Source organism: Anarhichas minor, unplaced genomic scaffold (assembly GCF_050575085.1).
Source record: "Anarhichas minor isolate MPS153535 unplaced genomic scaffold, ASM5057508v1 ptg000074l, whole genome shotgun sequence".
NCBI classification, from domain to species: Eukaryota; Metazoa; Chordata; class Actinopteri; order Perciformes; family Anarhichadidae; genus Anarhichas; species Anarhichas minor.
The window spans coordinates 4,576,651-4,602,320 of NW_027466520.1; the positions used below are offsets into that span (position 1 = coordinate 4,576,651).

The 25,670-nt window shown below is 43.9% G+C and overlaps 1 protein-coding gene across 3 annotated transcripts in view; it reads left to right on the forward strand.

The window, feature by feature from the left end:
* Positions 1–25,670, forward strand: part of asap1b (ArfGAP with SH3 domain, ankyrin repeat and PH domain 1b) — a 47,828-nt gene that overhangs the window by 11,144 nt on the left and 11,014 nt on the right. For all 3 annotated transcript variants that reach the window (XM_076080205.1, XM_076080204.1, XM_076080203.1), the window contains exons 2-15: positions 6,787–6,859; positions 9,045–9,190; positions 11,385–11,459; positions 11,898–11,947; positions 12,157–12,286; positions 15,989–16,074; positions 17,892–17,967; positions 18,673–18,759; positions 19,678–19,778; positions 19,921–19,990; positions 21,725–21,812; positions 22,075–22,123; positions 24,109–24,275; positions 25,494–25,627. In XM_076080205.1, the coding sequence (XP_075936320.1) occupies positions 6,787–6,859; positions 9,045–9,190; positions 11,385–11,459; positions 11,898–11,947; positions 12,157–12,286; positions 15,989–16,074; positions 17,892–17,967; positions 18,673–18,759; positions 19,678–19,778; positions 19,921–19,990; positions 21,725–21,812; positions 22,075–22,123; positions 24,109–24,275; positions 25,494–25,627 (1,332 nt within the window). The remainder of the gene's footprint in view (positions 1–6,786; positions 6,860–9,044; positions 9,191–11,384; positions 11,460–11,897; positions 11,948–12,156; positions 12,287–15,988; positions 16,075–17,891; positions 17,968–18,672; positions 18,760–19,677; positions 19,779–19,920; positions 19,991–21,724; positions 21,813–22,074; positions 22,124–24,108; positions 24,276–25,493; positions 25,628–25,670) is intronic.

Sequence of the window (25,670 nt, forward strand, 5' to 3'; positions counted from 1 at the left end):
CATCCTTTGCACTGCAGCTGCTTGAGTGTAATATCTGATTACAGATGTTGAGCAAAGCTCACATAGTGTGCTATAATTTGGTTATCAAAGTCTTTATTACTTCGTGGTAGCTGTCGGTCTGTCGACTTCTTTGGCCCACACTGAACCTTCACAACCAATCGGTCTGGTCCTCCATCGTGGACCAGTAAAAATGAATGTGAGTAGGTGGAAGGAGGTGTTAGAGTATGCTTTGGATTGTAAGCATCAGCATGTGGCCAAGTGATAGCTTAATTATTGCTATTGATCGAGAACCCCCTGTAGAAATATTATGGTCTTTTTCAGTGTGAGGAGGTAAAGACCACTTCGTATTGATCGATGTTTGGGATCCTCATTAACTTCAGAACCCTGGAAAAGATGTAGTCTCACTTGATCCATCTCATTTTATATTAGCCATTTCAGTGGCATTACATCGGTCATGTGGTCACCCCGATGCACCTCTTAACCAAAACCAAAACCACTGGCAGTCGATCGCTCTCTTTCAGTACCGTGTGTGTGTGTGTGTGTGTGTGTGTGTGTGTGTGTGTGTGTGTGAGAGAGAGACAAATAAATAGGCCATCTGACCTCAGCTGCATTTGGAAATGTTACATCCTCTCATTTTTCCTCTCCCACTTGGAGAGCTGAAGGCCTCTCCGGCTGCAGGCCCAGAGAAAAGGGATGTGTATTTGTTTCCTGCCAACGAAATCAGCTCCCCACCCTTCCTGCTTGAGTCATGCCACATAGACTCAACAGACAGACAGACAGACACAATGACCTGACTCCACTGTGAATTCTTCATCCAGACAGAAATAGAAGCTTTATCGCTGTAATTTACACAGACATGTAGCCTTGTTTTTGTGTTTTTAGGGTGTATTCTTATAGTAGTTGTGTAATTATGAGCCAGAAATAAAACTAAAGGTTGGTCCGGAGATGTCTGTAAAAAAAGGCCACTGCAGATGTTTTTTAGCCCCGTGTCCTGTCTCTGGGGAAGTCCTTTGATAATTGTGCCCTTTCCTGTTTTCTTCTTCTAGGAAATTCTTAGCATATTAGCAATTCTGAGAACTCGAGTGCCTGATTGTTTAGCTGAGTGAAGTGTCAAATCTGCCACAGTGGCACAAGTTGAGTCCCAGTGTGCTGCTGACGAGCAGCGAGCAGGACGGTTCGTCAGAGCTGCTACCCACAATCTCCACAGCAAAGAATGTTGAGCCGACGCGTGGGACGGCCAGACCGCGACTCCTTGGCAGCCGCATCGCTGGTGCGATGCCAAAATATCGAGGTAGAGGAGAAGAGCAGCGAGGTTCAAGGAGCCGGGAAGGATGACTTCAGGGAGGAAATGAGGAAGACGAATTAACGTGCCATGAAAGTGACGGGAATGCGGGAATTTCAAGCGTGGATCAGTGGATCAAGAAAAGCTTTTCCCAGACAGCCAGAAAGCGTGCTGTTTTTCAATTCCTCAGCTGTCAGCGGCGAGCAGTTGGTGTCATTAGACGGGGTGCTGCGGACCCGGGACAGGACACCGACTAGCCTGGCCGCTTCCTGCTTCCTGTCAAAGGACGGCTGCAGGGGAAACGGCAGGCCTGCTGAGGGAGGATAAGGCCTCCGGGCAGGAAGCGTGAAGCCGAGACAGCCTCCAGTCAGTCATGCTCAGTCATGGGCCGACAACCCCCCGAGGTTCTGACCTCCTCGGCATGACTCTGTTTGTGCGGTTGTTTGGGAACCAGGAAGTCCGCCCCATTAACCCTATTGGTCACACACGGGTCACACTTTAAGCGCTTTTAGACTATGACATTATAAAGTAGGGCTGCAACAAACCTTTTTCTATTTGTCTAGTATATGAAAAGCCTTAACAGTTTCCCAAAGTCCAAGTTGACCAAAACACAAAGATATTACATTTACCAGCAACAAATTCTTACAAACATACAAACAACTGATGGATCACTGACTAATAAAATCTGCTATCTTTTATTTTAAATCATATTCAACAGCTTTCCGTTGCTGTAAACTTGTGTCAGGTTTTACAGAACAGGATGGATCAATCCAGAGTTTGATTGCTTTGTTTTTTTTTGTGATATTTGTTGTTGATTGAGTGGTTTTTGTGGCTTTTAACTGCTCTCCAAGCTGGTGAGCCACAATTGATCAAAACTCGCTTCCATTTCTCTCTCAGAATGCACCAGAGAGAAACCTCCGGCCACAAGATAGAGGTCGGCGATAACACAATCCAGCGCACCACTTTCCTTTTTAAAGTGGTGCGTTTTCGTCCCGGCTCTAGCTCGCCTTGGGAAGGCCCGGGATGAAGGCTCGCGGCTCCGGCCCTGAACTTTGCGGCACCGCTCTCTTCCTGTGGGGAGGGGCGGGGCCACGCTGCTCCCGGCTCGACTGTCCCCGATGGTGACGTCGGTGGCCCATCAGACTTGTCTTGGATCACGGATCCCTTCTTATCACCATGCTCTGTGGGTGTGACTTTTTCTGCCGTGTCATCACCATTCTTATTTATACAACCAATGTGTTCGTGATTAAATTGTTTACTAGAGCTAAACGTGTTTCAAAGTTCTTCATAGCCTCTGAATTTAGCTGTCAAAGTGCGGCTGTTGGTTAGATAAAACATGCACTTTATACTTTTTTGCAATATTTCATGACTTCTTATAGACCAAACCATGAATCAGTAAATCAGTAAAATATTTGTAGATAATGAAAATAAACATGAGATCCACCCATAGCGTGAGTTTTGTGAACAAACAAGGTTATGGATACACGCATGCACACGATAGCTGCAAAGTTACAAAGAGTGCATTCGCCAAGTTTGTGTGTCCACAATGTGATGAAATATGTGTTTCAACCCACCATCAATACTCAAAACAAGACTCTCAAATGTCATTTATTCAGCTCATAATTTACTTTTTTATTTCATAAATGAATATTTATATAAAACATTATCTTTGAACAGGATGAAATGCCAGAAATTCCTTTTCTGCCTGCTGATTTTTAAGTTTCAAAGGCATTTATTTGTGACCTCGGTGCTCACGCTGGTTACAAACTGCGTCCTTGCTGAGGCACCGAGCACCACCACCGCCCTTCACCTCCTTGAAGCTGGCCCTTGACCTCTTTGGCTCCACCTCTGACAGACTTCTACTTAAAAGCATTCTGACACTGACACGGTGACTTTCACAGCACAAATGTTTCTCCGAGATATGTATTTCTCGGTGGAATAACACGATGTACTTTACGTCTTTTGCTTCTTCTTCCTCAGCGGCACTAAATAAATCGTCCACATGCATCACTCGCTGTTCGGGTGGAGAGACGAGCGACCGCAGATGTTTTGGCATTGTCGCACTTTCTAATCCCCCCCGGGTTGAGTTGGAGCTTGCCGTCGGTTCCTGGCAGATAAAAAAACAATCCTTTGACTACATTCAATGGTTGTCGGCCTTTTGGAGAGCAGAGTTTGGATGCATTCTTGCCTGTTGCCAAGGGCTTGCAAAGAATGTGTGCCAAGACATCGCTTATACATTGATTTCTCCTCCCCCCCCCCCCCCCTCTAAAAATCTGAGAGATAGCAGCTTTAACAAACCACCTCTCCAAGTTACATTCTTCACATTTACCACTGAAACAGCGCCGGCCAATATGCAGATATTTATTGTTTATCTTCTCAAAAATTTTCTGAGGTCTTGAATGAATGTTCCCAGCCTTGTTATCCAAAACAAACCGTATAAAGCTGTCACTTAATCCGATTTTTGACACAGTAACGTATGGATGTGTTGGCACACCAAAATCTAAATCGGGTAAGAAAGTGAATCTGTGCAAGCGTGTTAATGTTACTGCTGAACATTTTAATTACCAACACAGACAGAGTGGATTATGGGTGACCCTTGGGTGGCGGTGCCAGCTGCTCTCAACATGAGCGCCACAAAAGTCAGCCCGCCTGCTCAGCCTCGGTTTTGTGCTCTTCATCCTAATCAGCACACGGCACTACACCGTCTGAATAATCACGGATTTACGTCTGAAGTGCACACTGAGCGGGGTTTCGCGCGTCGCAAAGAGGTGAAGAAACGCAGCTCGTTAGTAAACGTGTCCGCTGTAACGGGGATCTAATGCGTGACTTTTGTGGTTTAACTCGTGTCTAATCATTTCGATGGAGTCTGCTTGGAGTCGTAAGAAAATATATGCTGTGGAAACAAAGTCTGCTGATCATTTTCTTAATTAAATTATTCATTGTTTAGCCACATTAATCCAGAGCCCATGGCGGCGTCTACAAATGTTGAAAGATATTCACTTAACAATAATAAAAAAACCTCATAAAATGGCCTCTGAGTGGAGGCCCCTCTCTCATGTTTTCAGAGAACAGGGGTCACTTGATTAGTAACCTCAAGTTTTTTACGCTTTCATCATCTCAGCATGTTTTCATGTAGTTTGAAGATTGTCCATTATAGTAATTATCAAGATGTCATATACAGAGACAATACTGGTCAAGATCATTTTTACTATGAACTTTTTAGTGGGCCACTGTTGAGCCAAACAGACACAGGGCCAAATAATGAAGCCGTGTGGGGAGTCATAGGGCAGCGGAGTCTGTACCTATGTGCAGGAGGGGAGGGGGGGGATCAAAGGACTCGGCCCCGGCAGAAAGGGCCCTGCGGCGGCAAACTACTGCTGCCATAATTGGGGAAGAGCCATGTAAAACCGCCCAGGGGAGGCCAAGGACGCCTTAATTATGTCGTGAAATTTAATTAGCCCTCTGTTGTGTGTGCGTCTGCTCTTAACCGCCTGACCTTGATGTGATGGTGTTTTTCGCTGGTGTTTATCATCCATTACGAGCGGAGTTACGGTTCCATTCCCTCTGGTTAAGAGGAACTGGATATGAAATGATTGTGCTGTCGGAATAAATTATGGTGGAAAAACGCCAATAATGGCTCAAGACGGGTGATTCAGGTGAGGGTCTGTGTTGCCTGTGTCCACTTATTCTGAGCTCGACGAGGCTCCCGGTTATCTCGGCTTTTCCTGCAGTAAATGAAATGATAATAGATGTCACACAGACAGCCGTAGTTTGATTATTTTTCATATTGTTGTGGAGAAAGAATAAATGCTCGACCTCAATATTGCTGCATTTGTGAAGCCGGTCAGGAGGGTGCTGTTGCATTTAACTCCCATATTCCCCCAACAAATAAACCTCTTCCTTTCACTTCATTACACTGTGATTACACATCATAATCAGGGAAATACCACCAGCCAATAACTGCTAGAAACTTAATTAAAGAGAAGGTGCTGTGTTTGAATACTCCAGGGATGTATTAGATTTAACATAAAGGTTGTTGGACAGACACTGAAGGTGGTCAAATTGAATAAAGTTTTGATTTAATAACAGCATGACGCGCATGTGAGTATAGATGCAGAATGTCTTAACATATTTAGAAGAAGACGTTCTTAAACAATTATTTCTTATTTGAGTAATTCGGATGGTTTCCATCACTGAAAATCCAACAAATGCAAATTCACCAGATCTTTGGGCTCTAATGAGGTTTAAACATCACCAAACATGTCGTCAAGTGACTGGCAGACACCGTCCCTTATTGTTAAGTATTTATTTTATCTCCAACAACAAACTACATTTATAATATGCACACGTATAAGAGTAGAGTCACTCCAAAAATAATATAGGACTTGCACTTTTAAACCAGAGTTCAGAGAAAGTTTATATCTATTGATGGCAAGTTATTCTTTATTATTCCAATAAAATATTTAAAGTTTTTTAATGAATTCACATTTCAAGGCTATGAAATTGAAATGAAGTGTGCAATAAAGAGAGATTTGGAGATTGTGCTCGGCTGATGAGGTAATGAAAATGAAAGGCAACCGGTTGTTTGAAGAAGATTATTCTAAGACGGGCTGATAAAGAAAAGGCTATAAAACACAAAAAGGCTTTTAGAAACGTCTCCTTAGAATAAAATGTACTTGTGTTTAGGTTTCAGGCCACAAATCAAACCGGGCAGCATGACAGACGTTTAAATGTGCTGTAACATCAGATGAAGTTGATATTTTCTCTGGCAGGGAGTGAGCTCAGCAATAATAAGAGCACATGAGTTATTCTTACAGGCGTATGATGTTTATGATGATGAATTCTCCTCGTGTAAAGCTGTTCTCTGAGCGGGAGTTATGGTGTGACGAGTAAAATCGGTTCAAAGGTCACACAAGCATGGCTTTGTCTTAAATGGCTTTGCAGGCTTTTCTCTAAATATAGATGTGCATCGTCGTTAAATGGCGTTATGATCTATGGCGTCTTTGAAGTGAAGCTTTTCTGTTTGTATTGGTCATTATTTTAACCTTGGATGCTGAACTCTTGAGCATAAATCTCTAAACTTTGCGTGGAAGTGAGACAGATCGCTCCCAGTAACAATAGGTCAGTGGCACTGTTTTATTTTTCTCGTATTTAAATGTTTCACGGTGAATAATTATCGTAATAAATAGCCTGACTGTTATGAAATTGGATATCCTGCCTATTTATTTTGCCTATTAGAGAGGACAAAGGCTTTGCTCCAACGGTCGACAGTGAAATAATGATTTATGCCACATTCAGGTCAAGCCCTGTGTTGTGAGCACTCTGTCTACATTAGCCCTGTGGAGTATGCATGCTTTGAATTACTGCGCAAATATTCTTCTTCTTTTGCCCTTAATTCTTCCAAGTTTGCTGTCGCGTTAAATCAACCGTGTTTTCGTGTGTGTTCCTAAAAGATGAAACCGATTCAGAGGTTTTCAAGGCGTCCTCTGCTCCTCTTTCCTCAGGCGTTGGACCAGGACAGAACCTCCCTGCAGAAGGTGAAGAAATCAGTGAAGGCCATCTACAATTCCGGACAAGGTGAGACTAGTCTGCGTCTAAATTTATCAGGACCGAGTGTGCTTAAGCTGATTGTTGGGTTTGTTCTCACAACTCTTTCCCACAGGAGAGTCCAGGGTTTCTTAAATATCTTTAATAAAAGATGAGGATTGCATTTTTTTGTTGTTGTTTGGAACATTGTCTTCTGTGGGACAGATGGTGTTTTGTGTGTTTTTTTTCAGGCCGTCCCAGAAACCGACACCTAAGTTTTGTTTTGTTCGTTGCTGTGACATGGATCCTCAGTAATTTTCCACTGAATACTTCTGAGAGCAGCCTCCTCCCTGTAAATAGACAGTTTCAGATCCCACAAAAAAAGTTTGTTTGTTCTCCACAGAAAAGAGAGTTTACCTTCCTCCCATTTTGACTCTCTCATGAAAACAACTGAAACAACTCTTTAGTCGAGTGTCTTATCGTTACACAGTAGTTAGTTACTTTGGTTTGATGTAGTTACAGTGAGATGAATACTGTTTGTGATCTAAAAATTTAAATGAGAGTGGGATGTTTGTACTTCTTGCAAATATAATGAATAGTTAGACTCATGGCCGTATACAGGATTTTAGAAACACTTCAGCCCGCAAGTTATAATCCTTAAGATTTCAGTCCTGGTTGATTTGGAGACACCCGGGGTTATTGACAATAGCAACAATTACTCTATACTTCACTCTACTAGTACCTACTTTGTGAGAAGTATAATAGAAGAGCAGAAGAGTGTATCTGTTTGTAGTGCAACCAAACAAACTTGTGTCGATGTATTACAGAAGTCTGTCAATAATTGACCTTTTCGCCTCACTTTTGAGCTATCGTGATTTGATGTCATGGAGCACTCAAAGCAGCAGCGGCAGTATGAAATGTTGAGTTTGCATCAGCAGTAACTAAACACAACTCTGATATTATGTATATTATTATGTTAAGAGAGTCAATGGTGAGGCTGTTAACAGTGAGATAAAACTACAAACAGTAATGCTGCGTCATTGCTTGTGAATTTCTCGTGCGTAGGAAGTTAATCTGAATCCAGTAAAGGAATGGTGGACCCCGCCACTACTAAAGAAACCTGCTATAGAGAGGTATTAGCTGAAAGTAAGATTAATTAAATGGCTGTTGCAGAAAGAAATTATGACCATAAACTTTTTAAATATGCAATTTTTTGTTGGCCCAGATAATACCTACAATGTGGAGTAAAAACAAAAAAATATATATATAAAAATACATGAAAAACACAAAAAACATACAGATGGCAGAACTGCAGCCCTGTTCGGATTGTATTCGAGTTTCCAGTCTGTCAAAAGTTCAAAATGGCCGCCGCAGCTCTTCGTGCTCCTTGTCTCACCTGCCCACCGTCTCAGAACACTTAACGACGAGGACGGATGCATGCTGCCGTTTGACTGACGGCTCCTGCAGAGCTTCAGGCTCCTGGAGACCCACACATCTTGTCATGCCGACATGTGCTGCGTATAAAGACGACTTATTACAGTCAACAATGTTTAAACAAAGTTTCTCTGATCAGAAATCACGGGTTGAGGTCACATGTGTCTGTTATTGTATCACTCGTGTTGCTGCACTGATGAAAGGAGGACGTTGCATTGTGGGATCTGTTGACTATTTCCGCCACATCTGTGTTATCATGAACACAACGAGGAGATCTTAGAAGATGCACAAGCCTGTTTGTTCCAGGTGTTTTTGCCGCTTTGCTGTTTAGAACAAAGAATGAACAAACACTTTTCTTTGTTGTGGTAAAGTAAAATCTTGCAACATTGGCGAGCATATATGTAGGATATTCTTGGGAGAGTTATAAAGCTCTGTGTGACTTGCATAGAGTCATCTTCACCAGTAAACTATGTGTACGTGAACATCCTCGCTCATTGGATAATAGAGGTGCTAAGTCAAACGCTAAAGTTATAATGTAAAAACGAACCCATCTGATCAGAGAAAAAGTTAACAGGATTATAAATCTGCCAACGTTTGGTTCTTAAAAGTTTTCAACAGTCAGGGATTCGGACGTGTGGAGGTTTGATAATAAGCCAACCATCACCTTTCTGACCGTTGCCCCTTTGCACAGACTGCGGGCCTCGACACATGCTAATCATGCTAACCATGCTAATCATCAGCCAGAGTTTAGGGCAGAGAAACTAAACCAGCGGTTGGCCTTTCCTCTCTGTCTCCAACACAGACCACGTCCAGAATGAAGAGAACTACGCTCAGGCTCTGGACAAATTCGGCAGCAACTTCATCAGCCGCGACAACCCCGACCTGGGAACGGCTTTTGTCAAGTTCTCCTCCCTCACCAAGGAGCTGTCTACCCTGCTGAAGAACCTGGTGAGTTCAACATGCCCGCACTTTTGGTGTCAAATAAACGGGATAGCTTCTCCCACAGAGTGCTCTGCGTTTGCTGTGGATAGCGAGAGTCAAATTCTCCAAAGATATAGTTCTTTCCTGTCTTCGCTTCTATAAGTGGTTTAGGATTTGGGTTTAAGGTTAAGATTAGGATTAGGATTTAGGTTGGGCATGTAGTGGAGAAGGTGAAGAGGTTATTGAGGAATAAAACTAATTTAATAGATATAAAGAAAGAGGTGTATGTGCCCACAGGTTCATTAATCTCTACCCTTTTAAAAACCTGTATAAAATGTGCTGACACCGCCAGACGCGTCATAACAGCCGGTCAGTATAGCTGACTGCGGCTATATCTACCTCAAAGCTTTGTATTTTTTTTCCCCCAGTCGACGCTCTTATCTTCCTGCCGTGGATTTCCCCTGACGTTTCTGTTGAATAATGTGTCCTGTTTGAATCCTCTGTGAGTGATTGTTGTTGGAAGAAGAGCCGGTCCCCGCTCTCTCCCTCTCTTCCTGTGTGGCTGACGGCGAGATTAGACTCCATAAATACACTTGGCAGCACCAGGAACAAGTGTGTGTGTGTGTGTGTGCGTGTGTGTGTGCGTGCGTGTCCGTGTGCGTGTGTGTGTGTGTGTGTGTCCGTCCATAAGTCCATAAACCTTCCTAAATCGCCCACCTGTTGGCGCTACCTGCATATTGCAGAAAAGTGAAACTATCTCCACTCGTTCCTCTCTTCCTGTCCACTTTTTTTTCCCCGTCTCTTAACTCTCATCTTTTCCATTTGGAGTGTTTTATTGAGTGACTTTTTTAGACTTCAATAACTGCGCCCCGAGGGCTGCTGGTATGTGCGTGCACTGCAAATGAGAATTGACGAATAGTGCTAGTGCCCTAGATGTCCTACATGTGTTATCGGCTCGAATGTAAGGATTTTATAGACAAATTTAGCCACGTTGTTTCCAGCTTCTCCTCGTCCTTCTCAGTGGTTGTTTCCTTTATTTGAGAACGTTTTACTAGAAGAGACGGTGGATGCTTCCAGGATGTGCTGTTAGAGCACACGGGCAGCCAGCCAGCACAGGATTGATTCTTACACTGGCCATATGCAAGTCAGGCACTTAAGAAGCACATTACCGCCCATTAAGCGTAGTTTACTTCCTTGACCGCTGCTGTGTGTGTCTGTGTAGCCTCGGCTAACAACAATAGGGACTTAAATGCTTAGTAGTGTTGTAAATGACCTCGCTGATCCTAATGGTTAGAGCTGCTGAGCATAACTGTGGCAACCCAAGCTGTTGGCAACCAGCTTTTGCTAATTCTTCAATAGACTAACTTGCACTTTCGCTATTATGTCGCTGAGTCCTTAAGTGTTGCACTGCACTGCAGGTTAAAGGGACGAGGCCGGCGTTATTCTATATTTTTCTTATGGTCAATATATCCCATATGTAAACTAAAACCAACAATGCGTTCCATCTTTCAGTGCTTAACAATTCCCGTATTCCTGTTTTTTTATTAACAACGAATCAAATGAGCACATGCAATGTGGAAAGGGTCGCTTTAAGGGAAACCCCACTGAGAATTAACACCTAACTATGCAGCTCACCTCACCTATCTGAAAGAGTTTTAGTCGATGCCTTTCATGGTGTCCGATTGGCCACGAAAATAAGACAAAACGATTTAAGGTTCAACAGAATCTCCTGAAGCTCAGACTGGAGCGCCCGGGGCCTCCAGCAGCGACAGACCTGCTTCGCTTCCTCCTTCGACCTGCTGCAGTAAAATAAGAGGTTTTCTAAAGGGAGTCAGAAACACTACCTCTTTCATCCACAGGGACCGCCAAAATCAACACAAAACGAAAGTTCCTCGTAGTAGCTTTAAAAATGGGTCACAACTATATATATAGATCCCTCAAACAACAATGAATTTATTGGGGACAATTTTCAGCTGCTAATAAATACACATTTAGGGCAGTGTTCATCATAATGCACCATGATAAGGAACATGTCACCCACTGCAACAAAGTAGATCACTTATGTGTTTTTCATCAAGCTTCATTGATCACAACTCATCTTACTTTGTAAGATGAGTTGAGGCTTCTTTTACTTCTTTTACAAAAGTTATATGTTAGCTCTGTTTTCTCGTGACAACAGCTGCTTTATAAACCCCCGTGTTCTCCGTGTGTCCTCTTCCAGCTCCAGAGCCTCAGCCACAATGTCATCTTCACCCTGGACTCGCTGCTGAAGGGCGATTTGAAAGGCGTTAAAGGGGTAAGATTTACCGTTAAACAGTTTCTCTCCCTGACGTTTATTTTCTCTCTCGACTCGTCCGGTGCTCCCCCATCCCCACGGCACACAGATCAACAGCGGGACAGGGACAATAGATGCCTCCTCAGCACATCTCTCTATTAACCTCTGTATGTTGAGTGTAAGCGAGGAGAGGCCAGAGAGACTGTTTTAACAGCTCACGCTGTAAATCTTGCAGAAGTAAACATTTGTGCCTTTGTGTTGTGCTTGAGGCGAGTGGTGCGTAACTGGGTCATGAACCGTTGATGTTCAGGGTCCAAGAAGAGGCGTGGACGCCCGCTTGGCCGTCCCGGGCGTAAATTGTGAGCGGAGTGAGGCATTTGTTGGACCTCTGGTAGCGATCCAACTCTGCAAATAACTATTTGTGGTCTGCTGATGCTTGTCTCCCATGTGTTTCTGCAGGACATAAAGAAGCCCTTCGACAAAGCATGGAAAGACTACGAGGCCAAGTTGTAAGTGGATAATTAAAGTGTACTGTTGTAATACAACACATTTGCACCATTAAGCTAATTATAGAGCGCTGAATAATGGATCAACACGCTGTGGATAATGTGTCGCAATGTTTGGTATGCCCTCCAGAAGATATTAAGCGCATTGCAGAACAACAAACCTGCATGCGCGGCGTAAGAACAGACAGTAACCGTCCTCTTCTCTGTGTCAGTACAAAGATCGAGAAGGAGAAGCGAGAGCACGCCAAGCAACACGGAATGATCCGCACTGAGATCACCGGGGCTGAAATCGCCGAGGAGATGGAGAAGGAGAGGCGTCTCTTTCAGCTCCAGATGTGCGAGGTAGGTTGTAAAACGAAGCTACAGTTTAGGACCTTTTTGGTTGGCTTCTCCGCAGTAATCAAGCATCAGAGAGGCCCAGTAGTTAGCCAGGCCCCTTTAACGGGCAGGTCAGAGGTTAAATCCCCACAGTACAGCACTGTGCGCTGTCCAAATATCCTCTTTTATGGAGCTGTCTCATTCTAAATCACAAAATGACCTTCGCATTTATGTCGTGTTAAGTTGTTGGCAGACAACATCTGCACTGTGGCAAACAACACATTCATTTCAATGACAAAAAAAAATGCAGCATTGTCCGACAAGACATTTGAACCTTGCTCAATCATTATTAGACGTGATTAGATGGTCAAGATAGATATTGGATATATTTTTATCACGATAACCTTCCAGATGTGTGAACTGCTGTCTTATCTTGTAGTGTTTTAGCATTTAAGCCTTCAAACTCATGGGTCTGTCACCCAAAACCAACCTCCCTGGATCGTATTTCATCTTCTTACGGACACCCGTAGCAACACAAACCCTCCAACGCACGTGCTATTTTTGGTTTGAACACCCACTTATTATATCCTATACGTGAATGTATGTAAAGTCTTCTTCACCAGCTGCGCTTAAAGGAGACTTTAAGCTTGAGATGACTTTTTCTCTCGGATGATTTGAATAATTTAGAGAATATCTTTAAAACTTCTGCAGCTTCACATGTAGGGATTAAGTCAGATATTTGAGCAACTCGTACTTTAAGTGTTGTCAGATGTTTCTCTGTTTCTGTAAACTTGTTTTCTTCCCAGCATGCTGTGACCCTGTTGTGAGTTGTCTTCGGTATTATCGCTCAAAGACTAATACTTAAAGAACTCTTGACAGCGAGAATAAAGTGTAAAACCAATGTCAGGTCTTCATGTGCCCAAGAGAATCAGAACAAACTGTAAGCGCTCACTCCGCTCTGCCAGAAAACCTCTCTCCTTGTGGGTGGTGACACCTACGCCTTGTTCACTGTTTTATCCTGCGAGGACTTTTTTTACTCGAATTACATAATGGACCGATGGCTGTTGCACTGCTGTTGCTCGTGTGAATTATTCAGTACAGAACTTGCTGCAGTCCTTTTGTGCCCTGCAATGCTGATCTGCCCTCGTCTCACGGTGACTCAGAGGTGTTTCCTTGCCCACATTTTCCACCTGTGTTCACACCTCTTATCCTGCTAGAGACCTGGTGTTTGGTTACGGTTATGTACATGTAATGTTTTCAAGAAAGTGCTAAAACATGGGACAAGGGGAGCAGATGAGAGTACAACAGATGGAGCTCTGTGAGGCTGTACTGTATGCAGAACAGCACGCTAACATGCTGATGTTGTGCAGATGTAATGTTTTCACCATCTTGGCCTAGCGACATAGCATTTGAATATTTGCACAAAACACAAAGTACGGCCGAGGTTGAGGGGAATGTCAGCGGCGTGGATTAAAAGAAAATTCACTAAAGTTGATGTGAATCGTCAGAGTGTGAATCTACTGGCATCCAATGTGAAGCCCTCGTCTCTAAATGATATATATACCCCTCCTAGAAAAGTGCTAAGTGTGTTGTTGTGTTCAAACAGTTCCTGTTTGCATCTTACTCATGGATGGACACTTTGATACTGAAGATAGCTTTTATTTTGTTATTAGGAGCGTCTCTTTCTATGATTTTGTTTCGTTTTGATGACGTTTGTCTCACTGAATCTCAAAGTATGTGTATCATGTTGCTCTGCAGTAACAGCATGCACTTTTACCTTGCTTGGTATCTTTGCCTAACGTCTCTCCCCCTTCAACCCTCCGGCACCGCACAGTTTAAGACCCCTCCTGGTCCATTGTTGTTGTTATTTTAAATATGGCCAAAATAAAATAATTCAAGCGAGTCAATTTCCCTTTTTTAGCATTAAAGTTTGAAGCAAAACGTTTTGTCTTCATGATTCCATAAGATCTACTCAACAGTCTGTATTATCCATTGCTCGCCTCCAGTTGATGCCGGATGCCAAAAACGAGCAGTAGCTCCCACGTTATATTAGCACTGGCTTCCTCTTTCATTCTCAAGTCCAGTTTTGATTTTATATTTCTCATCATATGCAGAGCTTTGCATGTTTGTGCTCTGGCTGACGATATGATGCCGATTTGTTGTGTCCTCACAGGACTGCACGAGTCCTCTGAACAGTGCCTGTTGGTTGTTGCAGCGTAACAACGTCAAACAAAAGGCCTTTGTGGTTTTGGCCACTTGTTACTGAACCAGCCTCGCTGTAAACGGTAGTTAGATGACTCTGTGGTTTGAGGAATTCGCCTTAAAAAAGCATTAAAGGGCTCTATTATAAGAGCATAATTGACTTGTTGATGTATTGATACTGCAATGTAAAAATGACATGTACTGTTTTTATCCATATTGTACATTGAATATCTTTATATGTGAATTTTTTCTTTACTCTGACCTAGTTTTGTGTCATGTGATCCACAAAGTTCTGTGATTTATCTGTATTTTTAAGCTTGTACTTGTATAAGGTAGTATAAGATCCTCTACCAATACAAAGAGGAGCTTGAATCATCACAAACAAAGAGAGATTTCCTAAATCAACAGTGATCATGGTTGGAAATACCAACGTTGCTGCTGTGTGTGTGTGTGTGTGTGGGACAGTTGCTGCAGTCAGTGGTACAATCTGTTCATCCCACTTAACCTCATTTCTCTCTGTGTGCGTGCACTCTCTCGCGCTCTCTCCCTCCATGTTACTCAATCACCAGATTGCAGGATGCTCTCACTCTCTCACCCTTTTCATCCTCACGCCGCCAGTTAAAGGAGTGTGGAAAGGCAGGGCTCAGCAGGCTGCATTATGTCCCGCGCGGACACGGCAGCGGTGCGAGCGATGCCGCTCATTCACACAAAAGAGACCCAACACGCACACATGCGGCAGCGCTCTCCAAAAAACACTGAACCCACACAGGGCTCAGACAAAATGTGGATAATCTCCCATCCAACAGGCTCTGTCAGCCAGACAAAGGGACAACACATACGTGCATACACACGTATGCATGCACATACAGATGCACTCATGCGTGTGCTAACACACATGCATCCACGCACTTGATACGCAGAGCAAATTGAAAATGTATGTTGGCGTCGGAAGCTTTTGTGTCACAGATTAAATTTTGCTGCGGAGCTGAAAGTGGTCTTTAGCTGTGTGTCTTTGTAAATCTCTGTGGATTGGCATGCTGTGGGATTATTTTAGATTAAGATTATCTTTTATTCGTTTGTTTGGTGGGAGCCCTGTCTGAAGACTCCTCGTTTGTTTTGAATCCCCAGACTGAGCATACACTCTACAAAGCCCTTCCTCTGTAGGCTATTCTCTCTCTCTTTATAATGCTAATGTGAAATATTTCTCATCATCCTTTTGAAACTTTATTTAGATCAAGGCACCCTGGATGGTATTCTCTTGTTCTGCAAGTGTGTTTACCAGTTTGGTCCCCACTCACAGTGTCAAGGCAGTCTTGGCTCGTGCATCAAAGCCTTCATAAAGCACTCGGATGTGATTATCATGAGGCAAAGTGTTCATACTCTTAAGTGTCTACGGCAAAGCTGATGTCTTCATTCTCTCTGTAACAGCTCTGCCACATTATACCTCATTAAACCAAAAAATCCTTTAAACACACCCTGACTTTCAACTCCTGGCTGAACTTTTCACCTCTCTTTGCTTTGCAGTACCTGATCAAAGTAAATGAGATCAAGACCAAGAAAGGAGTGGACCTCCTCCAGAACCTGATTAAGTATTACCACGCACAGTGCAAGTAAGTACCACCGTAATCCCCCTGAACCCGAATGTGTGAAGGTCCCCTGTTGTGTGCATCACACCCACTAAGAAATGTATTTCCAAACACGGCAGAGAAAATGGTTGCTTCACTTTCCTTCTTTGCAGCTCTTGATGTCAATTAGTTTGTCCCCTTGTATGATTCACAGATCTCGAGGGTGCACAGTCATGTGTGTGTGTGTGTGTATAGCCCTCATAAATATGCACAGGTCATCATACAGATATGTTCTGACAGCTGTCGGGTTCGGTGGGTAAATAAGTGGGCGCTCTCCGTGCCAGAACCGCAGCTCACAACGTTCTGCGAACAGAATGACAAATTTTCTCTCAGCGTTGCTAGGTCCTGTCATAACACTGGGACAAAACAATATACTCCCCCCCTCCCCCCTTTTTAATCCGTTCAACCTGGTCGTTGATGGATCGAAAAGCTGCAGTGGAGATGGATTAGAAGCAGAAAAGCAATTGATGGAGAGCGGAGGGACGAGTGTGACTGCTCGCAGCCAGAGAGAAGACGACATTATCGTTTTTACCACCTGAACCACCGCTTCATTCAACAAATTAAGGACGGCACTTAACGGGAAAGTTGGGTATTTGTCAGCCATGCCCAGAGAAACATGGAGTCTTGCAAGAACAACAGTGGGTCTGTTCAAAATTGCATACTATTCATACTAATTGAGTGTGTAGTGCGTTCCGACTGCATAGTATGATTATTTTGTGTATTCATGAAATGGCAGAATGTATACTAGATTAGCAAGAGTTTCTTAATATGAGACATGAGTTTACAGTCTGCCGGTAATGGCGTGCTAAAGGGGGAACTTAGTTGGCAGTATGTTTATGTCATTTCAAACACAGACATTGATCGGGGTGAAATCCCTACAGCTTTCCAAAAAACTTCAAGTAACAGAAATGATCTCAAATCATCTTTAATTGACAGTTAATAAAGTGTGTTGCTTGTCATTTTATTTTACTACTTGACTTACTGACAGACGCACTGCTTCTCCAGCATGCACACAAGCTAAATCACTCCTCACTAGCATAATCATGTGGTGTATGCGCATCAATGCAGCAGGTACGGCAGGATGTTGCACTGCAGTTTGCTACAGCACCTACGGGGATTTCTAGAGAACTACTTTCTGTGCTTTGAGAAGTTTTTTTTACAAAGATGTCAGAGTCTCCCACTACTCGTCCCAATAAACATCATTCTTGCTGGAGGCCACAAGAAAGTCCACCGAGCTGAACCCAGTCTATACCTGCAGCATCAACACTTTTCACTATACATTCTGCAAGGCCTTCAGTCCTCGGGGAGAGCCGGACGGAGTGGGAGGAGAGATGGGGGATCCTTAATGCACATATTAAAAGAAAACAAGCAGAGGAGAGATGTGACGGAGAAAGTAATGAGCAGAGGAAGGGAGAGGAGGGCGCGGGGTGGAGAGAGAGAGAGAAAAAAACAGGTCATTAGCGGTGATTTGCGACTGCAGCGCTGCATCGAGGTGTGTAACGCTGACAGATCGGTGATGGATTTCAGGATGTGCTAAGCACCTCAGTCAATCTGCTGCGGACACGGCCAGTTGCGATTTCTGTGCCAAGAGGCAAAGGCGCCAGAAGGAGCCGCGCTATACATTAAACATAAACTGCACCAACCTCCTCTCTCTCTCTCTCTCTGTGTGACCTTCATAGGGGCCAAAAGCAGCACGCCTGACATTTGCAACGTATTAATTCGCAAAAAATGGACCACTTGTCTCTCTATGCATGCATGTTGACGTGAGTGAGATTCACACATACCGCACCTTTGTTCTCCAGTTTCTTCCAAGATGGCTTGAAGACGGCCGATAAGCTGAAGCAGTACATCGAGAAGCTGGCAGCTGATCTCTACAATGTAAACACGCACATCTTCCATCTCTTGTTATGCTTTTATTTTGAAAGCTGCTCTGTGTTTATGTACACGTACTTTGTTTGTGTTTACCTTTTTTATTCTTTCTGGATTCAGTCTATAAAGTTGATTCGACAAAACAACAACACACAAATCAAGGTCCACTTACCGGCTTTTTCCCGAATCTCACTGATGCGTTTTTGGAAATTTATGTTGTGCTCAGAACAGCAAACCTTTTTAAAAAAGCCTTCACTGACTGCTCACCAACGTTTCTTATTTACAGCACTGCTCTGCTTTCCCCTGAGGCAGCAGATTTATCAGCATATAATGCTCCTGCAGTTATTATATGAGGGGAAAGTAGCACATCTGCAGCAACTGTCATGATTCAGAATCTCCTGGAAACTAGAAAAACCTCACATGTCCAAAGATGGTAAGGCCTGGAAGTCAGACAGAAGATCCTCACGCTCTCACGCTCTCACAAAACCTGACACTTGGCAGCTATTGGCACAGTGTGCAGATCTTCTGTGTGGCCCTCGCTCTTTGCTTTGTGATCCAGCACCTAAAAACGTTTTTGGGATGTTTGTTAAAGCTTAGGGAGAAACACACAATTCACTACAGTGAGAGACTTCGATTTTCAGAATAGAAAGTAAATGTGTAAAGGCTGGTAAAGTTTTGTCGGTGCGTCCTCATCTCTGCATTTGTTCTCCTCAGATCAAACAAACTCAGGATGAGGAGAAGAAGCAGCTGACTGCCCTGCGCGATCTGATCAAGTCCTCCCTCCAGCTGGACCAGAAGGAGGTAGGCAGGTCACATTCAGAGACACCCGGCCAAATTTAAACTTGTAGCAGGTGAAATTCTCGAAAAAAAACACACAGGGCTAAACACAGCACCTTGATTCACCCGCCTCGTTGCTCCGGGTGCCACACAGATGGCGTTGTTAGAAACCGATGATCCGACACTCCGATCCCACGTTTATTTACCTCCTCTCACTCTGGCCACTACCAGGTCTGGAGCTTGTCTCCTGCAGCACAGAGCGAGTGCCCTTGTGCTGTACCATGCTGGTAGCCAGTGTGTGGTAGGCTTTGCTGGTGACCAGTGTTGTGCCTCACTGGCTGCTCAGTGGAGAGCCACTCACTGCCCGACTAAACACCACATCCCTTAAAACACTGCCAACCCCCGGAGTTACTCATAAACGTAGTCTGCCGCGGCTGTACGTGTGTTTTGCATGACACAACGGTCTTTCACATTTAATTTACACTTCCTGTAGCTTCTCTTGTTAATAGCACCTATGGTAAGCACGTCATTTAGAGGGTTAAACACGTGAGATTGTTTTTTTGGGGCGGGCGGCGCACTTTTTCACACCCGCCGCCTGCACCTGAGCTGGATCTTTCACACCTCTCCCCTCTATCTCCCCTCTTCTGCCTTCTGCTCGTCTGGATTCAAGTCTAGAAGAGTAAGTGCTGGTGCATGTTGAGCATGCTGGCATCAGTCTGTTCTGCTTGACAGTAGAGTGGTTTGGCCCTTTAGAGGCTTCAGAGCATGCCTTTCTAGTGTTTAATTTTCCTGTTAGCACTTTAGTGTTGAGAAGACACCCTGTACTGTACTTTGACGTTGGAGGATGAGTTTGTAGTGTGTTTGTGCCTGCGTTGCGTGTCCTTCAGCGGCTCCTCGGTGTACCCCGTGTGTTAAACGTTGGTATTGTGTGGATTCGCACAGGACTCGCAGAGTAAGCAGGGTGGCTACAGCATGCACCAGCTGCAGGGAAACAAGGAGTTCGGCTGTGAGAAGAAAGGCTACCTGCTGAAGAAGAGTGATGGGTAAGCTGCAGACACGGCCATTATTTAAAAGAAACGCCGTGGAGCGTCATTCATGTTGCATTAAAAATTAAAAGTGGACACAGAAAAGAAAGAACATAAGAAGTCCTTACCTCATGTCCCTCCCTCCCTCTCTTCTTCACAGGCTGAGGAAGGTGTGGCAGAGGAGGCAGTGCTCAGTGAAGGGGGGCATGCTCACCATCTCTCATGCCACAGTGAGTTCAACACACACACACACACACACACACTGACTGCAGATCAAAGGGAGAACATCATGCGGGGTGGTTGTGTTGGTCTTTCCCAATCTGCAGGCTGGCAGAGTGGAATTGACATAGATGGGTTGTCATGGCAACACCCCCCTCCTCTCACTTCCCATAGCCCCCCCCCCCCCCGCCCGCCCCTCCGCCTGCTGCGTCTCGGTGACTCATCTCCGAGCGAGTGTGAGCGTACTGTATACGCTGGCACGTCTGCAGGGTCGACTCCTCTCTCGTGCAGCTGCAGTCGCTGCTGTGTGCCGTTTTATGGACGGGAGGGAATCAAAAAATAAAAAAGATGAATTTAGATCTGAATTAACTTGACTTTAGCACAATCCGTTCAGCAGAGCAATGCAGTTGTTTCATCAGACACAGATGAATCCAAAATGTGACAAATGTTCATTTGGCTTTAGGAATTAACAAGGTATAAACAGTGAGTGTTGGCTATGTCTTACTGCACTTTGAAATTATCCAATTATTGTTAAAAGAAGCTCCTGAAAGGTATCAGAGGATTAGGTTTTTCGATGTCTACAAACAAACAAGTTCACTTTTAAGATATTTAGGGAAGCTCATCTGATTGATAACCAGCAATGGTACTAAAAATATAATTCAAACTAATTGATTTTTATCATTGTGTATCAGAAATCAAACCTAAGCTTAGTTTTTTGTAGCTGCTTGATTCTTAGACCGTAGGCCAACAATAAATAGTTGTGGTTCAATAACACTTCAATCTATCCGAAAGATGACACATCAGACACTTATCTTCTTACCACATCTCAGAGGATTATTCACAGTTCATTGCTGGCTGTGAGTCACATGAACCTTCTCTATATGAAGAGCTTTTAGTTTGTCGACGTGAAGAAGATCCTTTTTAGATCAAATTGTTCCCAGTTTGATGAATAAAGTTCACTAGCTTGCTGCCTTTTTGTCATTATTTGTGCTGTGAGTCAAACTATAATCTACAGTAAAATGAATATGTGAAAGTAATGACTCAAGTGTCCATGAGTTTGTATCGGTCACATGTTTTCAGAGTGCTCGGGTGTGAAACTTCACACAGCCGCTGCGTCAAACATGGTAACATCCTTTGCGTCTGCTACGAGAAGCTCAGGGGAGGCGTGTGTCTCCGATATGATGTGAAAGGTTTCATTTTGTTCCGCTGAGTGATGGAGGGCCTCGATCTTGAACCTTTCTGTCTGCTCTTCGTAGTTCTGAGAGCTTCTAATCTTCTCTCAGTTCTTGTTTTCTTCAGCTCTCGTGACAGCTGAACTCTATGTGACTCCAGTTGACGTGGCGGGATGCCAGCAGGCCGGCCGAGCTCCACGGCTCATCACAGCCTGTTAGCATTTCATTAGCACGTGTCCCGGCCCCTCCTCCGCCCCGGCACTGGCAGGAGACAATGCCCAGTGTACATGTGCCAACTGGGCCCACTATTACAGTACACAGAGCAGCCAGCACGGTCCAGTTTCTTAACGGGGACAAGAGAGTTCATCCGGGTTTTGGACTATTTCGTGGACCTATCAAGCTATTTGAAAATGTCATCTTGGGCCTTGTGAAGTCCAGATTTTCTGACATTTAATCCATCGAAACAACAATAACTAATTCATAGAAACCCTTGTGTTTATTATAGAGGTTTTTTATGTGATTACATATTTCCTGATTGATCCGTGTGACCCTCAATGTGTTTATTCTCCACAGTCCAACAGGCAGCCGGTCAAACTCAACCTGCTCACCTGCCAGGTCAAGCCGAGCACTGAGGACAGGAAGTGCTTCGATCTCATTTCCCGTAAGTTTCACTAGATGAATAGTTTAGTCATCCGCATGTTAGTGTGAGACAGTTGGGGGGGGGGGGAATTCCTACGCTTTATAAACATCAAGGAAAACGAATCCGTGGAAGTGTAACAGACTATTATTAGACGTCCAACAGGTGCCACACAGACGAGTGATGTATTTGAATAATTTACCGCACGCTGTCTGTTGCTTCTGGTGTAATAAAATGCAAGATAAGAAATTTGCTTACTTACCGTCATTGTTTCTATGTTCAACAGATAACCGGACGTATCATTTCCAAGCTGAAGATGAACAGGAGTTTGTCATGTGAGTACTTCAGAGTGACACACACAATAAAGAGCATTTATCATGATCTCTTAAGGTTTATGAGTTTACCTGTTACACTGTAAGCTTCTTGTATATCTGGCCACATTCAACTGAATCCAGTGAATGAGTCTGTGTGTGTGAACTGTCACCTAATGGCTTTTATTAATGGAGGGGCTGGTTAGCGTCTGCTCTTATACTCAAAGACAGGAAGTTACAGAGAGTCTGTGAGAGTGAGTGGCACCGAGAATAGCAGTGGGGTTTGTGGTCTGCGGTAATTCAGGTCGTTGTAATCTCATGCTGTCGTTCCTCATGCTGGCACACACATGCATGTCAGTAGGCCACACATGCACAGACACGTATTACTAGAATTGTGGTTTTCTGTTCAGTGGCATTGTGGGTAATGGAGGCACCAGGTTTTGATAAGGAAGATGTGGAAATGGAAGATTTTCATATTTCTGGCAGATCTTCCCATTGTTGAAAGGTGTAAGCGACTTTAAGGGAGGTAACAAATGTATAATGAGTTATTTCATACTGGTGCTCTGCATCTATTCTCACGGAAAAAATTGGGAAAGAAGTACATTTTGTACTTCTTCTAATATAGATGTTAATTTCAGGTAATGCTTATTTAAAATATCAAGCTAATATTAACATTTCTTTTTGTATTGCTGGATAAAAAGGTTATGTTCACAAGAATCACAAGAATTGTGGAAGTCAAAAATAGTCTCACAGCATTTAAATGATCAGAAACACACTGAATCATATTAAAAAAAGGTGTTTATACTGATTTTCTTGAGCATGTCGAGACCTAAAAACCCTCTTGATTTGTGGCACTTTTCTGCTCTGGGTCTTGCATGTCTTCACTCTGATGCCTTGCTGCGGTTGAACACTGTGTATCACCGTGTCCTTGTCGTCCTTTGGGATCCACTCACTGCCGCTTCAGTCACGCACTTCCAACTGCAGCAGCATCAGCGTCTTCTTGGGCTTTTCCATGAAATATTTAGTATTCCATAGGGCTCCTGCTTTGTGCGATCACGCTCCCCCTCAATTAGGCTAGGAGCATATTATGCATAATATAAGTAAACACACAAACGCTTTGGCTCGGCATCTGTACACCTACGCATCTGTGGATGAAAATATCTTGGTTTCTTTCACACATACAGAAAAACAGACAATCTAACACATTGGTTCGTGTGCCCAGTCCCTGTTTGGCCTCTGCCTTTGCAGACGAGGTCGAGTGGCAATGACAGAGGAAGTGCTGACGTCAGCCTCATAAAGCCGTGTGTGTGTGTGTGTGTGTGTGTGTGTGTGTGTGTGTGTGTGTGTGTGTGTGTGTGTGTGTGTGTGTGTGTGTGTGTGTGTGTGTGTGTGTGTGTGTGTGTGTGTGTGTGTGTGTGTGTGTGTGTGTGTGTGTGTGTGTGTGTGTGTGTGTGTGTGTGTGCGCGCGCGCCTGTTCAGTGGTTAGACTGCAGGAGCAGATTGTGTGTTGTAGAGAGCTGCAGGAAGCCAAGTTTGAAAGGCAGCTGCATCGCTTCCTATCTGCATGATTCTTAATTGTGTGTGTGACCTTTTCCAAGTAAATAAAGGAAATTAATCCAAAATGAGGACGTTTTCAGACACTTCAAAAAATAGAAGTAAGAAGAGTTAAAATAATTATCATCAGTCGTTATATATCTAAATGTATTTTCATACATATATATATGTTTTATATCGTTGTAAAGTGAATATCTTGGGGTTTTGGACTGTTTTGATATAACAAATTGTGATGGCCAACAGTCACAACTTTCTGCCTTTTTATAGATCAATTAAGTGACTTGAGAAAATAATCTTTATACTTCGGCAGTTGCGGCTGTCGATCTTTCATATTAGCTTAGTGGAACTATTATCTCTTAGTCAAATAACTCTGCAACTGTTGCTTTAATGAATGCATTATAGATAAAAATGCATTTTTATATACAGCACCAGTAATGATGTGATCCCTTCTGCAGCTGGATCTCGGTGCTGACCAACAGTAAGGAGGAGGCCTTGAACATGGCGTTCCGTGGCGAGCAGAGCAGCGGAGGCGAGGACGGTTTAGAGGATCTGACTAAAGCCATCATCGAAGACGTGCTGCGCATGCCAGGCAACGAGTTCTGCTGCGACTGCGGAGCTGCAGGTGTGTACTGCTGCTGTTTGTGTGTCCAGAAAGGCTACATACACATCCTCTTCCTGTTTTATGCTTAGTCATCCCTCACCTTGTTGACAGAGAAAGCAAACACCCTTACTTCAGCATTTTCTTTATTTCACTGTGGGCAAATGTTTTATTTAAAGCCACGCACCAATCTTGATTTCTTTGCAATGTCACAGCTGCCTTGAACTCTGTGACCTTCAGTTCGATGGTAACCGAACAAGCTACAAATCCTCCTGCCGCTTTCAACAAACGTGTGTGTGTGTGCGTGTGCGCGTGCGTTGATCCTCCCCCACATTAGGAAGCAAAGACTCAGCACTCAGGAGTGGCGTAGACATTCAGGCCCTCTGACACACACACACACACGTATACATGCATATACACACACACATCCGCACACATCCACACACTCTCTCCTCTGTCAGCTCACACACTGCAGCTCACCGAGCCATTGAAGAGAGGACTTTATGCTCCGAGGGTTAAAAAAAACCAAAAACATTTGTTCGCTTTGAGAAACGGCATCATTGCATCACGTTCTTACATAAGTCACACACGCTCTGTTGCAATCTGCAGAGAGGGGAGGTGATATATGTCTATATGCTCTTGTTGCTTCGTCCGTACATGGTTTCAGTATAGCACATGTTCCAGATGTGGAGTTTAAGCCGTTTCCCGTTTGATTACTATTTTTCTTGATCAAATGCTCTGACAGGGTTTACTTTCCTCAACCAATAAAATGACTGTTACTTCGCGGTTGAAAGACCACGTCTTTGTTCCATCTGGTCTCATTTGATATTCTCCCCAGGATCTCCCTCTGTACGACACAGCTTTGCAGCTTTAGCATTAATCAGCTGTAGAGGTCACCGTGCATGAGCTCATTGTGCCGAACAAACGGTGCACTCCGTGACCTATCGCCAGCCTGCATCTGCTCATTGTGTTGTGAGAATGTGTGTGCGTGTCTGCCTTTTGCCTGCGTTTCGGTGTATGACTCATTAGTTTTCGAGCTGCCTCCTTCAGGCACGATTCCTGGCTCTTCTTTCTGCAATGTGGAGCTTTCACTGTTACCTGGTGCTACTTAAATACAACTCTTTTATTTGGTATTGAGTTTAGGCTTAAATCTGTTCATCCACGTTGACTATAGCAGCAACCGTATACTGTAGATTATAAAGAGCATCAAACACCGGTTTCTCATATTGTCTGTGTCTATAGATCCTAAGTGGCTGTCCACCAACCTGGGGATCCTGACCTGCATCGAGTGCTCTGGCATCCACCGAGAGATGGGGGTCCACATCTCCCGCATCCAGTCCATGGAGCTCGACAAGCTAGGAACTTCAGAACTCTTGGTGAGTCAGAGAAATGGTCTACCAAGTGAATATATAGCTTTCT